Source organism: Leptonychotes weddellii, chromosome 11 (genome assembly GCF_054177405.1).
Source record: "Leptonychotes weddellii isolate Sample4059 chromosome 11, ASM5417740v2, whole genome shotgun sequence".
Taxonomy (NCBI): Eukaryota; Metazoa; Chordata; class Mammalia; order Carnivora; family Phocidae; genus Leptonychotes; species Leptonychotes weddellii.
This window is the reverse complement of record NC_138379.1, coordinates 45,325,814-45,342,685: the sequence shown is the minus strand read 5'-3', so window position 1 is coordinate 45,342,685 and position 16,872 is coordinate 45,325,814. Positions and strand designations below refer to the sequence as shown.

At 38.2% G+C, this 16,872-nt stretch overlaps 2 protein-coding genes across 2 annotated transcripts; one reads left to right on the top strand and one right to left on the bottom strand.

Annotated features, from left to right (window-relative positions):
- The first annotated feature begins 7,574 nt into the window (after positions 1 to 7,574).
- LOC102746857 (olfactory receptor 52E1-like) lies at positions 7,575 to 8,547 on the top strand. Its single transcript, XM_006732257.2, has one exon. The coding sequence runs from the start codon at positions 7,606 to 7,608 to the stop codon at positions 8,545 to 8,547; it is 942 nt and encodes a 313-aa protein (XP_006732320.2). The 5' UTR covers positions 7,575 to 7,605.
- Positions 8,548 to 12,128: 3,581 nt separating this feature from the next.
- LOC115940572 (olfactory receptor 52D1-like) lies at positions 12,129 to 15,152 on the bottom strand. Its single transcript, XM_031026949.2, is given in 4 exon segments — positions 12,129 to 12,188; positions 12,270 to 12,291; positions 14,249 to 14,417; positions 14,420 to 15,152. Coding segments are annotated over 4 exon segments (966 nt in total). The 5' UTR covers positions 15,135 to 15,152.
- Positions 15,153 to 16,872: the final 1,720 nt, after the last annotated feature.

Genomic DNA, 16,872 nt, shown 5'->3' with positions numbered 1-16,872 from the left:
TGTAGGAGGGTTCCCCTTTCTCTGCATCCTCGCCAACATCTGAAGTTTCCTGACTTGATCATTTTAGCCATTCTGACTGGTGTGAGGTGGCGTCTCATTGTGGTTTTGATTTGTATTTCCCTGATGCCTAGTGATGTTGAACATTTTTTTATGTGTCTATTGACCATTTGTATATCTTCTGGGAGAAATGTCTGTTCATGTCTTCTATCCATTTCTTGATTGGATTATTTGTTCTTTGGGTGTTGAGTTTGATATATTCTTTATAGATTTTGGATACTAGCCCTTTATCTGATATGTCATTTGCAAATATCTTTTCCCATTTTGTCAGTTGTCTATTGATTTTGTTGACTATTTCCTTTGCATGCAAAAGCTTTTTATCTTTTTTTTTAAGATTTTATTTATTTATTTGTCAGAGAGAGAGAGAGAGCTTGCACAAGCAGGGGGAGCAGCAGACAGAGGGAGAAGCAGGCTCCCTGCTGAGCTAGGAGCCCAATGCAGGACTTGATCCTAGGATCCTGGGATCATGACCTGAGCCAAAGGCAGATGCTTAACCAACTGAGCCACCCAAGCATCCCAAAAGGTTTTTATCTTGATGAAGTCCCAATAGTTCATTTTTGCCTTTATTTCCCTTGCCTTTGGAGACATACCTAGCCAGAAGTTGCTGCAGCCCAAGTCAAAGAGCTTGCTGCCTGTGTTCTATTCTAGGATTTCAAAGGATTCCTGTTTCACATTTAGGTCTTTCACCCATTTTGAGTTTATTTTTGTGTATGGTGTAAGAAAATGGTCCAGTTTCATTCTTCTGCATGAGGCTGTCCAATTTTCCCAACATCATTTGTTGAAGAGACTTTTTTCCATCCAATACTATTTCCTTCTCTGTCGAAGATTAGTTGACCATAGAGTTGAGGATCCATTTCTGGCTTCTCTATCCTGTTCCCTTGATCTGTGTCTGTTTTTGTGCCAGTACCATACTGTCTTGATGATTACAGCTTTGTAATAGAGCTGGAAGTCCAGAATTGTGATGCCACCAGCTTTGGTTTTCTTTTTCAACATTCTTTTGGCTATTAGGGGTCTTTTGTTGTTCCATATAACTTTTAGGAATATTTGTTCCAGCTCTGTGAAAAAAGTAGATGGTATTTTCATGGGCATTTCATTGAATGTGTGGATTGCTCTGTGAAGCATTTTAACAATATTTTTCTCCCAATCCATGCACATGGAACATTTTTCCATTTCTTTGTGTCTTCCTCAATTTCTTTCATGAGTGTTCTATAGTTTTCTGAGTGCAGATCCTTTGCCTTTTTTATTAGGTTTATTTCTATGTATCTTATGGTTTTTGATGTAATTGTAAATGGGATCAACTCCATAATTTCTCTGTCTTCTGTCTAATTGTTAGTATATAGAAATGCAACTGAGGGGTGCCTGGGTGGCTCAGTCAGTTAAGCATCTGCCCTCGACTCAGGTCATGATCCCTGGGTACTGGGATCGAGCCCCACATCTGTCTCCCTGCTTAGCGGGGAGCCTGCTTCTCCCTCTCCTTCTGCCACTCCCCCTGCTTGTGCTCTCTCTCTCTAAAATAAATAAATAAAATATTTAAAAAAAAGAAATGCAACTGATTTCTAACAATTTTGGGGTGGACTCTTTTGGGTTTTCCACATAAAGTATCATTTCACCTCACAAAGAGTGAGAGTTTGACCTCTTCTTTGCTGACTCGGATGCATTTTAGTTCTTTTTGTTGTCTGATTGCTGAAGCTAGGACTTCTACTACTATGTTGAATAACCATGGTGAGAGTGGACATCCATGTCGTGTTACTGACCTTAGGGAAAAAAACTCCAGTTTTTCCCCATTGAGAATGATATTCACTGTGGGCTTTTCATAGATAGCTTTTATGATATCAAGGTATGTTCCCTCTCTCCCTACACTTTGAAGAGTTTTAATCAAGAAAGGATGCTGTATTTGTCAAATGCTTTTTCTGCATCTATTGAGAGGATCATATGGTTCTTTTCCTTTCTTTTATTTATGTAGTGTATCACATTGATTGATTGGCAGATGTTGAACCGCCCTTGTAGCCCAGGAATAAATCACTTGGTTATGGTGACTAATCCTTTTAATGTTCTGTTGGATTCTATTGGCTAGTATTTTGGTGAGAATTTTTGCATCCGTGTTCATCAGGGATATTGGTCTGTAATTCTCCTTTTTGGTGGGGTCTTTGGTAATGTTGGCCTCATAGAAAGAGTTTGGAAGTTTTCCTTCCATTTCTATTTTTTGAAACAGCTTCAGGAGAATAGATATTAATTCTTTTTAAATGTTTGGTAGAATTCCCCTGGGAAGCCATCTGGCCCTGGGTTCTTGTTTGTGGGGAGATTTTTGATGACTACTGCTTCAATTTCCTTGCTGGTTATGGGTCTGTTCAGTCTTTCTATTTCTTCCTGGTTCAGTTTTAGTAGTTTATATGTTTCTAGGAATGCATCCATTTCTTCCAGATGGCTTAATTTGTTGGCATATTGTTCCCCATAATATGCTCTTATAATTGTTTGTATTTCTTTGGTGTTGGTTGTGATCTCTCTTCTTTCATTCATGATTTTATTAATTTGGGTCCTTTCTCTTTTTGATAAGCCTGGCCAGGGTTTATCAATCTTATTAATTCTTTCAAAGAACGAGCTCCTAGTTTCGTTGATCTGTTCTACTGTTCTTCTGGTTTCTATTTCATTGATTTCTGCTCTAATCTTTATTATTTCTCTTCACCTGCTGGGTTTAGGCGTTATTTGCTGTTCTTTCTCCAGATTCTTTAGATGTAAGGTCAGGTTGTGTATTTGAGGCCTTTCTTGTTTATTGAGAAAGCTTGTATTGTTATATACTTCCCTCTTGGCACTGCCTTTACTGCATCCCAAAGATTTTGAACAGCTGTGTGTTCATTTTCATTTGTTTACATGAATTTTTTTAAATTCTTCTTTAATTTCCTGGTTGACTCATTCATTCTTTAGTAGGGTGATCTTTAGCTTCCATATATTTGAATTCTTTCCAACTTTCTTCTTGTGATTGAGTTCCAGTTTCAAGGCACTGTGGTCTGAAAATATGCAGGGAATAATTCCAATCTTTTGGTACTGGTTGAGACCTGATTTGTGACCCAGGATGTGATCTATTCTGGAGAATGTTCCATGTGTACTAGAGAGAATGTGTATTCTCTTGACTTAGGATGGAATGTTCTGAATTTATCTGTGAAGTCCATCTGGTCCAGTGTGTCATGCAAAGCCCTTGTTTCCTTGTTGACCTTCTGCTTAGATGATCTGTCCATTGCAGAGAGTGTGATGTTAAAGTCCCCTACTATTATTGTATTATTATCAATGTGTTTCTTTAATTTTGTTATTATTTGTCTTATATACTTGGCTGCTCCCATGTTAAGGGCATAAATATTTACAATTGTTAGATTTTTTCGTGGGATTGTCCCTTTAATTCTAATATAGTGTCATTCCTTATCTCTTATTACAGTCTTTGGTTTAAAATCTAATTTGGCTTATAAGAGGATTGCCACCTGAGCTTTCTTTTGATGTCCATTGACATGATAAATGTTTTTCTACCCTCTCACTTTCAATCTGGAGGTGTCTTTGGGTCTAAAATGAGTCTCTTGCAGACAGTATATCTCATCTATGTAATTCTTTATTCTGTTTCTTGTCTTCTTTTACTGACTGTCTTGTTTACTACTATACGGGCAGTGCCTAAAATGGTGCCTGACACGCAGTAGATCATCAATGCATAGTTGTTTCAATTCATCAGTGAATGAATGATGAAACTGATGTATCCATCTGAATGTCCAAGATCAGTTCCCATTACTCATGGAAAGTCCTCTAGAATGGAAGCTTGAATACTCAGCTCTACCTCTCCATGTGAACTTCTCTTCCCTTCTCTATGTCTGTCTCTTCATCAGTAAAACAGGATGATATCCTCATATGATGTTAGGACTATAGGACACTGAAACTCCTTTGAAAAATGTCCTCATTTTACAGGTTTCAAAATTGAGATTGAGAGGATAAGGCAATTCCTACATGGCTTTAAATAAGTAGTCAGTAGGGGAGTGATAAAATGACTAGCCTCTGACTTCCAGATTTTTATCTCTGCTTTCCACTACTGATGGGAAACCCCACTGGAATGACATGATAGGCTTCAGTATGATGCAAACTGTATGCCTTTCTTCACTTCAGGATCGGGCAATTATGCTAAATATTGAGTCATGATGCAATTTTAGTGTACTTGTTTACTTTTTAGCACTTCAGTTATAATAAATATTGAGTCAATGTGGTAGTTGCACAATACTAAGAAGATATACCCTGATTTAATACAATCATTAGCTTATATATACTTGGGACCTGGGCAAGCCACCCCTTCCCTTTGAGGAGTTCATAATTAATAGCCTAAAACCAATTCCAGGAACCCTGTTAGAAAAAAATGTTAAAGAATTTTACAAGACCAAAATAATAATTATAATTATTCCCCTGGAAATATACTAATCCTAGATTTGGGAGTCAGGGTCTAGAATCAGGACGTGGTCTATCAGTGTCTGGTGTATTCTATTCCACTAGGAAAGGAGTTAATCCAGATCTCAGAGCTTTCTAGCCCCCACTGTCCCCAGGGAATCCCAAGACACACAAAGTTCTCACTCTAGAGGCTGTGGCCACAGTATAAAAAATGCTCCCACCAAAGCAAAAGGAGCTCAGAAGGATGCTGGGGGAGATTGGCTAACTTCTCCAGAGTCCTTGCTGGTAAGCAATGCTTTAGAAGTATGGATTCTTATCTGTGGCCAGCTGAGCACAAGGAAAAGAGTGGTAGATGATAGGATAGTGGGGAGTAGGAAAACGCTGACTGAAGGGAGAGGGTAAGGGAACTGACTGTAAGAATGTGTTGGCATAATCTCTCATGTGCGCATGAGCAACTGCTGCTTTTATTTCTAATACATCCTTATACCATCTCAGTGTGCAGCTCTTATATCTTTTGACACCTCTGCCATTTTTTTCTGTGCAGAGAGCTCCTCACTGACCTGGAGCCTATGTAATTACTGATCTATCAAGGTTCTTTATTTTCCTGTGTTCAGTCTCTTGCTTACTGTTACTTCTCCTTCAATCCCTTCTAATCTAATTTAAAGGTTGGATAAATGTCCCCATCCTGAGTGCATTTTTGACATAGAGGGAGAACAATAATTGAACTTACCTTAAGCTATTTAGAAATTATCTCTCACCAATTACAACCTAGGAAACACACCAAACCACTTACTACTTTCTTCCAGCTAAAGGTAGTACTAATCACTTGGGAATGGTTTGGTCTCTGAGTTCGTAATGCTACTGTCTGTGAAAATGTCTAAGGATAGCTTTAATCAGATAAATTCTATTATAAATGTTAGAAACCCTATCAAAATATTTATATGCAAGTAAAGTGAGAATCAGGATTTAGTCTCCTGACCCCTAATGTAAGGATTATCTGAAGACCTGAGATAAGTCAGAACCACTTCCATTATAGTTCTCTACTTTATTGTGTTCTTATCAATAAGTTTTTACCAGGAATTGTAACTATACTTTTTGATGACCCATCTTGACTCATGCAAACCTTGCAAGAATTCTGCTATGTAGGCATTTTAGCCTCACTTCATAGGTGAGGAATCATAAACCCAAAAAATGGAAATAATTTAACCAAATTCATGTGGCAGGAAGACTCTGGCTTCAATTTCTAGTGTCTGTGTCTAAACAGTATGCCATTTCTCATATGCTGAACTCTAAATTACATGAACCACAATCACAGAAAAAGAAATCTGATTCTAAGATTCTACTTCATCCCCTTCCAAATCCCCTGGGTTTAAATGCCTTACCTTCCATATAGTCATCGCTGTTCAAATTAGGAATTGTTTTCTATATAGTTCTTATTTCTTTCTTGAGATCCTTCTTCTATTTTCTCTATCTAGTAATTTGCTTGACTTGACTAATTATCTTAACTGTCTCCTTCCTATACCTGTGATCAAACTCTTCTTTCCAGGATTTCTTAAGCAATTTGCCCAAAACCCACACAGCAATGCACCCTGTCAACACACAAACTCACACACACACACACACACACACACTCATGCTTCCATCCCCAGACATACTGTTCTAATACAGTTCATTTGGCTAATGTAGTTTGTAGCTTGTTCTTGCTTTGCACCGGACTTAGGAGTCTCACAGAATACTGAGCAGAGGAACAATGGAAAGGCCTAATTCCATCTATAAGGGCATGGAGTACATTGAAGTTGAACTATAACAATAATACATCTTACCTCAGCCCTCCAGGTTCTCCCAAACTTCTCATGTCAATAAGGAGATAACCTCCTACTGGTATAGATTAGATCTACTTTCCTGCTGGTGGTAATTTTCTTAAAATTGGTAATTCTTATTTCTACTGAGTACTTTTAAGTGCCAGACATTCTCTCTGTATGTGCATCTATCTATCTATATATCATCTATCTATCTATCTATCTATCATCTATCTACATCATCTATCTATCTATATCGAGAGTATATAAAAGAGAAAGCAAGAGCTCTTGATCACAATGTGCTTAGAGTTATTAAGGTGTATATATTGTAATAAATTATGTAGTCAGAGAAATGATGAATTTAGTTTCCAGGAGTGGTGTATATTAATTCACTTTACCTAACAATTTTGTGATATTATATAAACCTAAACATTGTTTCCGTGCCCAAATGTAAATCTGTATTTCTTTCTGGACAGACATCAGCAGGAGGGCACTTAAAGGGCAAGGCTCTCTTTACTTATCACCAGAACAGAAATGAAGAGGAATATGTATGTTCCTTTCTAAGCAGACCCAGATTAAGAGGATTATCCTGAAATGAAGTTGAAGTTTGGTTTGGCTTCATTAATAAAACCTCAAGGCACATTTATTCTCTGATACTGGCAACAGCAAGAAAGGAGAGATCAGAAGATGACTATGGCATGAAAAATGTTTTTGGGGACTTAACAGTGAGAAATCTGCATAGATACAAAATTGTCTTAGAAAGTTCTGGTTTGTTGTACTTGCAGTTCCTATGGAGACTGCGTTATATATGTTCAGCTCAGAATGTGGTACACAGAGAATCATAATGTCTGTCATTATGCTTATGTTCCTACCTTGTATATAATGTATATAGTCATAAATCAAATAACTTTTTCTATAAAATACCAAATAATTTTCAGGTAAATATTTTGTATACCTAAGTAGCAAGGGAACAACTTGATCTTAACAATTATTTTATTAATTTAAATGGTTGATTTGCATAACTGTTTCAACCACTAAAACTTTAAGTTCCATCAAAAAAGGAACCTTTTCTAGCTCAGATACTTAGCCAATTTTGGTTGAATAAAGATATTCAATTTAAATGAATGAATATGATGAAGTACACTGAAACCAAGTGGCTTCATTTTGTCATTCAATTCTGCACATTTTCAGATCTCTATGGTGCAGTGATACAGGTAGATACAATAAATGTTTCACTAATTCCTTCATTTTCTCTGTGCACTAAGCAAGGATGAGGCTTATTCAGTGAATGAGAGGTACTTGATCTATAATATATTTTACTGTAAAAATATCCCTGAAGATGGCCTCACTTAATACCACGCTATTTCATCCCTACTCTTTCTTCCTTCTGGGGATCCCGGGGCTGGAACATATACATATCTGGATTGGTTTCCCTTTCTTTGCTGTGTACCTGACAGCTGTTCTTGGGAATGTCAGCATCCTCTCCGTGATTGAGACTGTGAGCAGCCTCCACCAGCCCATGTTCTGCTTCCTGGCCATTCTGTCATCTATCGACCTAGGCCTGTCCACATCCACCATCCCCAAGATGCTTAGCATCTTCTGGTTCAACCTGAGAGAAATCTCCTTTGAGGGATGTCTCATCCAGATGTTCTTCATCCACCTCTGCACTGGCATGGAGTCAGGGGTGCTCATGGCCATGGCCTATGATCGCTATGTGGCCATCTGTAACCCTCTTCAATACACACTGGTGCTCACAAACGAGGTGGTAGTCATCATTGCTTTGATAATCCTACTGAGACCTTTGTCTTTTGCCATAACCTTTGTTCTACTCATCCTACGGTTATCATTTTGTGGACACCAAATTATTCCTCACACTTACTGTGAGCACATGGGCATTGCCCGCCTGTCCTGTGACAGCATAAGGGTCAACATTATCTATGGCTTATGTGCCATCTCTGTCCTGACGTTGGACATCATAGCTATTGTCATTTCCTATGTCCAGATCCTTCGTGCTGTCTTTCAACTGCCTTCCCACGATGCCCGGCTCAAAGCACTCAGCACCTGTGGCTCTCACGTGTGTGTCATGTTGGCTTTCTACACCCCTGCGTTTTTTTCATTTATGACCCACAGATTTGGCCAGAATATACCACGCTATATCCATATCCTTTTGGCTAATTTCTACGTAGTCATTCCACCTGCTCTCAACCCTGTAATCTATGGCGTCAGAACTAAACAGATTAGAGAACAGGTGCTGAAAGTTTTTTCCAAGAAAAAAACATAACTCTTGTAAAGAATCAAATTAAAGAAGGAAGCAGCACCAATTCTCTTTGTTTAGAATAGAAAGAGAATATTTGGAAGTTATGCTGGCCCATCTCAGGGGAGGCCGGTCAGCCTCCTTCTCAAACCCAAAAATGGAAAGTGAGGCCCATGTCAAATGCATGAATAAAAGGGTCTTATAATTTTCCATTGTTTGAAGATAATTCAATTTCTCCACTTGGAAGAAAACGAACACTTTGTTCTGCTTTCATTAGGACTGAACACATCACATTCCACAATCCACATCATTTTAAAGCAAAACCAATCCTCTAAAAAGAAAATAACACACAAATAATAAAAAAAATACATAAATTCCTTTATATCCTAATTCAAACAAATATAGTGCTTCACCCTTACTATGCTGGTTCCCAAAAAATAATAGATGCTGAAAAACTTCCCATATGCCTGGACTCCCTCTCAGAAAGAATGTTATTCTTGACTCTACCACGTTAATGTTGTTAGGCATGAAATTGATCCTGCAAATATGATAATCATGTGAAAAAAGTAGAGATTTTATACCATGAACAGAATTGTAAAAACTCGGCAATCTTGGCAAATTCATAGTTCTTTTGTTTTAAAGCTGTGTTGTTGCTTATTTGATGGATGAGTAGATATAAAGTCTGGCTTATTGATACTTTTCTTTTTTTTTTTTTTAAAGATTTTTATTTATTTATTCATGAGAGACAGAGAGAGAGAGGCAGAGGGAGAAGCAGCCTCCCAAGGAGCAGGGAGCCCGATGCGGAACTTGATCCCAGGACGCTGGGATCATGACCTGAGCCGAAGGCAGACGCCCAACCATCTGAGCCACCCAGGCGCCCGATACTTCTTTTCAAACAACTACTTTTCAAACAGTTCTGTCTCTGTGTCTTATGACACTTCATAGACAAGTTTCCCTCTTATGGAAAGCAGGAAGTTTTAAGCTGTTCCAAGTCCAGTATTAGCCAAGTGCGTACATGCATACTCTTGTGCCATATACCACTCAGTGTTCTCTAGTTCTAGGTGGTCTTATTGACATTATTTGAAGAAAGAATTCAGGGAAAATATGTTTGTAAATCCTGGCCAATAAAACTAAATTTTTGGCTATATTTTTACTGCAGGATTTCTCAGATCTTTCAATTCACAAATATTCATTTGAAATTTTATGATATTGGCTTCAGATTGCTCCTTTGACCAACCTACAACACTAATATTCCATAGCACCCACTTTAGAAAAAAAATCCTACTTATTTTTATTATAATAAAAAAGATGATGTCATAAATTCTTAGAGGGAGTTTGTATTAATTAACATCACATCCTGAATTGGAAGCAGTCAGTTATGCTGTATAATTATAAGCGCAAGTGCCTATTCCTGGAACCCCATTGTGACACTGAACTCATCCTCTATCTATCTATTTATTGTACTTATGAGATGGACTTTAATGATGTGGCCTCAATTGTATCTTGAATGACTTGGTTAGAGTTCAATCTGTTTATATGTGTTTTGGGTAATATGTGGAGCATTGGTACTTAGCCTTTAAATGGCTAATTTCACCAATGCAGTCACCTGGGCCTGGAGTCTTCTGTGTTAGAAGGTTGCTAACTACAGATTCAACGTATTTCATAGGAAAGGACTATTCAGGTTCTTGATTTCTTCATGCCTTTCCTTCGCATGTCCTCAGTGAATGCATCACGTTACTCTAACTTCACCTTGTGCTCAGGGTGTGGCTGATGAGTTAGGTTTTAGTTGATGTCTATACCACAATCAGCATTAGATTTTCACTTTGTTGCTGTGCTACAAATAAGGCCACTCTCCATGGTGTCTACACTCCCTCAGGTGTAGAGAACTGTTTCTTGTTACTCAACCCAGCTAGTCCAGTGGTAAGAGCCAGAGGACATTACAATACCAACTACGTTGTTTCAGCCTGTCTTAGGTAGGTTCTATGTCCCTGAGTCTTGAAAATGAAGCCTCCTCAGTGATTCTGCCCCTCCCCCAGCACTGTAGGACACTTCTAAGGAGCCTGCCTCACCCTGGGTAATAGAGTTTGTTTCTGCTCCTTTGGCTCAGCAGCAATGGGTCTCCACTAGTGCTCTTCCTCCAGGGTGAAGGTTTTTGTTCCTTAGGGGAGAGAACCTGGGTGAGGGGTCATTCCCTTCTTACAGTGGCTGCTATTCCCCTCCACCAGGCCTGGTTCATGATGAAGGTCTAGTCCTGCACTGAGACTTTCTCAGGAGTACCTGGTTTAGGTCTAGGGAGAAAAACCTGAGCGGGTGTGAATTCCCCTTTGTATCATATATACATGACTCCCAGACATTATGTATTCTCATATAGGTTCATACTCAGCTGTGAATAATTTGGTTTAAACTTTAGCAAATTCTTTATACTGGCGTGTAGAGTATCTGACATATGCCCCTAGTGAGCACAGGATCATGTTCCATCTCTTTTTGTAGTTCCCTATCTTTCCTTAAATTTTGGATTAGTTACTTGCACTATGATTTGAACTTTCTGACAGGTCCAAGAAAATTGTGTTTTTGATTATACAGCATATACTTTTATTTTCATAAGATTTTGAGTGACATTCTTTCCAACTTTTTATATTCTAAATAAAAACTATAAATCTTAGTTGGAATTTCAAATCATGCCACATTCTCTGAGTAGAAGGACATCTGCGTGTTTCTTCTCAGCATCCTACAACTGTGGTATGGAGTGTGGATCACCGAATTATAAATATACGGAATGATTGATGAAAAGTAAATGGAAAGTAAATGGGATTTTTTTTGTGAGATACACCACAGACATTTTGAATCTAATACTTTTAGAGAGGGCCTAAGCAATATGTATTTTTAAGAGGCTTCAAGCGTAAATTTTGAAAACTATCATTCTAGAAAATTGAAAGTTGGTTAATAATCAAATTGTTGATTGCTAGATGGAGAAAATGGGATAATCTTTAGGAAGTGAAATGATTGAATGCAGAATTGGCTAACTCAATACTGGACACAACTCTAACCCCCAACAGACACTCACACACACACACACACACACACACCACACTCCACACATTACCTACCTAACTTGACCTAATCCACAGGTAACTTTGCCTACCCGATGGTCCTGATGTCCTATCTTCTGGAACTATTCTTGACTTTCTATACTCCCTAGCCTTGCCTGATTATGTACCTACTTTCTAGTTCTATCATAGCACTTGTCACATTGATTATTCAGAGTGTAAATATCAATATATAACTAAATATAGAGTAGTGGTTGAGAATATAAACCTGGTGTCAAACTTCCTAGGTTCAAATTCTGTCTCCATTTTTAACCATCTGTGACTATGAGAAAGTCAATTGATTTCCTATTTCTCAGTTTCTGTATTTGTAAAGTGAGGAGATTAATCCTACAAATCGTTTTTAGTTTGCATGAGAATTGAATGGGTTAATGTATGTAAAGAACTCAGGGGTGATTATGAGAATGTAGACATTATATAAGTGTTACATGTTATTATACTGAAAATAAATGTTTGTATGTTTGAATCAACCTTATAAAGCTATTGGAACAAAATGTTGCCAGCCTATTCTTCATGTTCATGTATTGTAAAGCCCATCCCTTTTTCACTCTTATTCACTATGTGCTAGGGGGAAGTTGTAGATGTGAAAATTCGGTAGGAATAAATTGAGTAAGTGTAATTAAGACCCTTCTCCCCATGCCCCACCCCCTGCAAAATACACTTCCTGGTAGTGAGACTTTCTAAGTAGTCCTGTGTTCTCTGGTGCTCCTCCATGTAGTAAGTCTTCATGTTCTGATTAGGACTATATGCCTAACTCTGGGGTTTAGTTAGAGTGTTCGCTGACTCTTGAACCAAACTAGGTTCTCCAGAATAAACTTCATCCCCAGGAAAGTTGATATTTTGAACTCATATCTGTCCTGTTTTTCCTCAATCTCAATCTTTTCAGGAATCATATGGGAAAGAAAGGATACATTGATTCTGTGTACCTCTGAGACTCTGAAACTGTTTACAAACCTTGTCTGATTCATTTCTATATCCCCAGTGAATTCGGGTCAAGTAAACATTAGCTAAATGGATCTAAACCGAGTGGTATGGAGAATGCAATGACAATTAGGAACAATTTTGACACATCAGCCTGTGAGAAGCTGTGTTCCTAGGAATCCCATTGAGTGATATAGCTGTATATGGAACCATTGAGAGATTATAAGAATATTATGGCTTTAGGGCTAGACAGACTTCTTTTTTTTTTTTTTAATGACAGCTATTTTTTTTTATTCTTATGTTAATCCCCATACATTACATCATTAGTTTTAGATGAAGTGTTCCATGATTCATTGTTTGTGCATAACACCCAGTGCTCCATGCAGAACGTGCCCTCCTCAATACCCATCACCAGGCTAACCCATCCTCCCGCCCCCCTCCCCTCTAGAACCCTCAGTTTGTTTTTCAGAGTCCATCGTCTCTCATGGTTCGAGGGCTAGACAGACTTCTAACCCTAGCTCCTCTAAAGTAGCCCATTGAGTATGAGTTGTTGAGTTATGTGGGTATTTATGGTAATTAATTCTAAAAAATATCATGAAGGTAAAGTGATTATGTATTTTTTAGTGATTATGTATTAAAACCCACAATAAAGAGATTAGAATCTAGTAAATGCTTAACAAATGTTGATTCTCTTCATAATTTAGCTTGAAGGGTGAAGTACTTGACTGAAATATTCCCCCTGTGGTCAACTAATATCTCTGTTCCTCAATTTACACAGATGCAGCTCAGTTTAGCTGCATTTAAGAATCACCTACAAGACCTTAAAACACAGATGCCTGAACACTACCCCCACACTACTTTTCCTTCCCTAGAGTTTCATTTAAACAGAATCATAGAGTATGTAATCTTTTTTCACTTAGCATAATACCTGTGAAATTTACCCATGTGAAACTACAGAATACCAAATAAGTCAATAGAATTTAATGACAGTCAGACAGAAAAGATAATTACCTACAAATTAATGACCATTTGGCCAGCAACAGTTTTCTTCTAAGTAATAATAGATTCTAGAAGACTGTAGGAAAATGTCTTCAAAAGGCTAAGGAAATGTAATAACTGGAGAATGAAAGTGTGTAGCTAGAAAAGTATCATTAAAGAAGAAATAAAGAAAACATTAGATGAACATAGAACACAAAAGTTAGCATCAAGAAACTCTCACTAAGAACGTGGTGAGGTATGTACTTGAGAAAGAAGGACATTTAGTCAAGAAGAAATGACTGGGGCAAAAAAAGAAAAAAGGAAATTTCTAAATCTGGCAGAAAGTCTTAACTGGTAAACCAAAGATATGTGATTATATATCATGTTAATTTTAAATATCTCTTGTTTTTAGCCACAGATGATTCTACATTTTATGTTTGTGTGTGTATGTTTTTTAGGAAATAATAGCTTAACATTTAGTAAAGAGTCATACTCAATAATACATTTGCCTCTATGTAATTATTGTTACAACATAAAATATATCTTTGGATGAGTTACTTCCCACAGAAAAACCCATGCCCTCTGACCACTAAAAGAGGAGCTTCATGAAGAAATCACTCATTCTAAGATGGATAATATAACATTTGTTCATATATTACTCATCAACACAAAGGACTTGCTCACAGGCTTTGAAAAAATGAAAAAATTTAAGGAATCTGTCCCATATCTTCTTGGTTCTTACCCCATAGATAATAGGGTTCACCATGGGTGGGACCAGAAGATAGATGTTGGCCACAAATATGTGGACATGGGGAGCCACACGGTGCCCAAACCTGTAGGTGAGAAAAGAGAAGAAGGCTGGAGTATAAGATACTAAGATGACACAGAGATGACACAGGTGCCCAAGGTCTTGAGTCAGGCTTCCTTTGATGGGAGGTGGAAGACAGTGTGGAGTATGAGAACATAAGAACAGATTATCAGTATGAAGTCCACCCCACCAGTAAGGAAGGCAACAATGAGGCTGTAGGCTTTACAGATTCTTGTCTCAGCACAGGCAATCTTGAACTCACAGTAGGTGTGGGAAATGATATTGGTTCTGCAGTAGGGAAGCCAATGTAACAGAAAGGGGTGAGGACTGAGAAGTGCTGTGCCCTGGAGTACTATTCCTAGACCCATCCCTCCAATTACAGCATGTGTCAGAATAGCTGAATGTCTTAATGGGTTACAAATGGCTACATAACGGTCAAAAGCCATGGCCAGGAAGAAGCCAGATTCCATGGTGGAGCAAGAGTGAATCAGGAACACTCGAGTGAGGCAGGCTTCAAAACGAATCTCTCCATCATGGAACCAGAAAAGGCTAAGAAGTTTCGGTACAGCTGTAGTACACACAATAAGATCAGCCACAGCCAGCATGCAGAGGAAGAGGTACATTGGTTCATGGAGGCTGGAGTCTGTCTTGATGATAAACAGAAGAGAACAGTTTCCCAGGAGGGCCAAAACGTAGACCACACAAAAGGGGATGGAGATCCAGATGTGGGCAGCCTCCAACCCAGGAATGCCAATGAGAATGAAGGTTGATGGATGGACATCGGTCTTATTGTATGCTGACATAACAAGAAGTTCTAGCTTTCTCTTCAGAAATTTTTCTCTACACCAAACAAAACTAATAGCTTAAAAATTTTAAACCTTCAATGAGTTAAGTCAGCCAAAATGCAGGGATTTGCAGGTCATGGAGTAATTACAATGTCTCTCAATATTTATAAATTATTTCATCGTCATATCTGACTGTCAGAACTTGTTTCACAGTTGTAATTTGCAATGTGCCTGATCTGTAGATGCCAAATGAGGGAAAATATGAAGTTACCAAAAATCGCGAGAAGAAAGTAATACTAACTGAAAGCTAAACAATGTGTAAGAGTCCCAGGGATATGCTATAGTGATTCAGTACTTGCATACAACACCCATATTACATTGTATGTTAACTAACAGGAATTTAAATAAAAACATTAAAAAATAAAATAAACACAAGTGTAGATGCACAGTGGAATAGCTGTATGCTTAATTCTTCGAAATTACACTATTTGTAATGGCTTCTTCAACTAACTTATTTCATTAAGATACATGTATTTGTAAACATATATGTTGAATCATATGGGAAAACTGTGTAAGAGTTATGGGTTTGGAGGACTTAGAAACAGTTGTAAGGCACAAATTTGAATAGGCAGGAGGGATGACAGGAAGTTCAGAATAGAAAATATGCCCTTTTTTTTTTTTTTTAAGATTTTAGTCATCCTGGTTCTGGGACATGCCAAGAAGTTCAGTTATGGGGTGTAGTTTTGAGAATTTGGGGAGGATGTGTTGCTTCCTTTGGAAAGGCCAGAAGGAGGTTATTCACACTAACATGGAGCCCATTCAGCATAATGACAAGAGTGGGGCTGATAGTGCATCAGGAATTGTACAGCTCATTGCATTGCTTGTGACTTTCCATTGGTGACACATTTTTGTTTACTCTTGACCTCACAGGCAAGAATTGCAGCAATGTGATTATAATCACTAACATGCATTTCCTTCATTTCCTTACATGTATCCAGTTAAGCAAAGTACTTTATGACTGGCTCTCTATTGAGCTCCCTCTCTAGGCAAATTCATCCAAACATCCGCTCATGACATTTTCTTTGCTCTGCACACTTCTCCTTCATTGGCTGGCCCCTCCCCCATACTGTGATTTGCTGATTATACTTCTTCCAATTCTTTTTTTTTTTAAAGATTTTTATTTATTTATTTGAAAGAGAGAGAATGAGATAGAGAGAGAGCATGAGAGGGGGGGAGGGTCAGAGAGAGAAGCAGACTCCCTGCTGAGCAGGGAGCCCGATGTGGGACTCGATCCAGGGACTCCAGGATCATGACCTGAGCCGAAGGCAGTCACTCAACCAACTGAGCCACCCAGGCGCCCCTACTTCTTCCAATTCTTAAGACTAGTAGAATATTTTTGAAAGTCATACTGGTCCCATAATAAACAGATCTTTCCCCCCTTTTCTTCTTAGAAGCACAATTGACACTGTTCCACAGACACTGCTTTTACCACTATTATAGACCATTGAAGATTATGGAGTGTTGTGACCAGGAAAAAATAATCCTTAAGTCAGTGTCCACTGAAGCCAGGATTGGAATATGTATAGCAGACTGGGCATCAATATGGACTGACAATGATGACATGTGTTTTGCTCTTACTCTTTTGAAGTTTCATACCCAGAGTTTCTGCTTGCTGTGGTTATTTGGCCTTCAAGATCCCTAGAGATGGATATTCTCTTTTGAACATGAAAGCTGGATAGGCGGGTCAAGCTTCTAT

Bases quoted from the DNA above. Each gene is read 5' to 3' on its own strand.
- LOC102746857 (XM_006732257.2), top strand. From the start codon at position 7,606: ATGGCCTCACTTAATACCACGCTATTTCATCCCTACTCTTTCTTCCTT.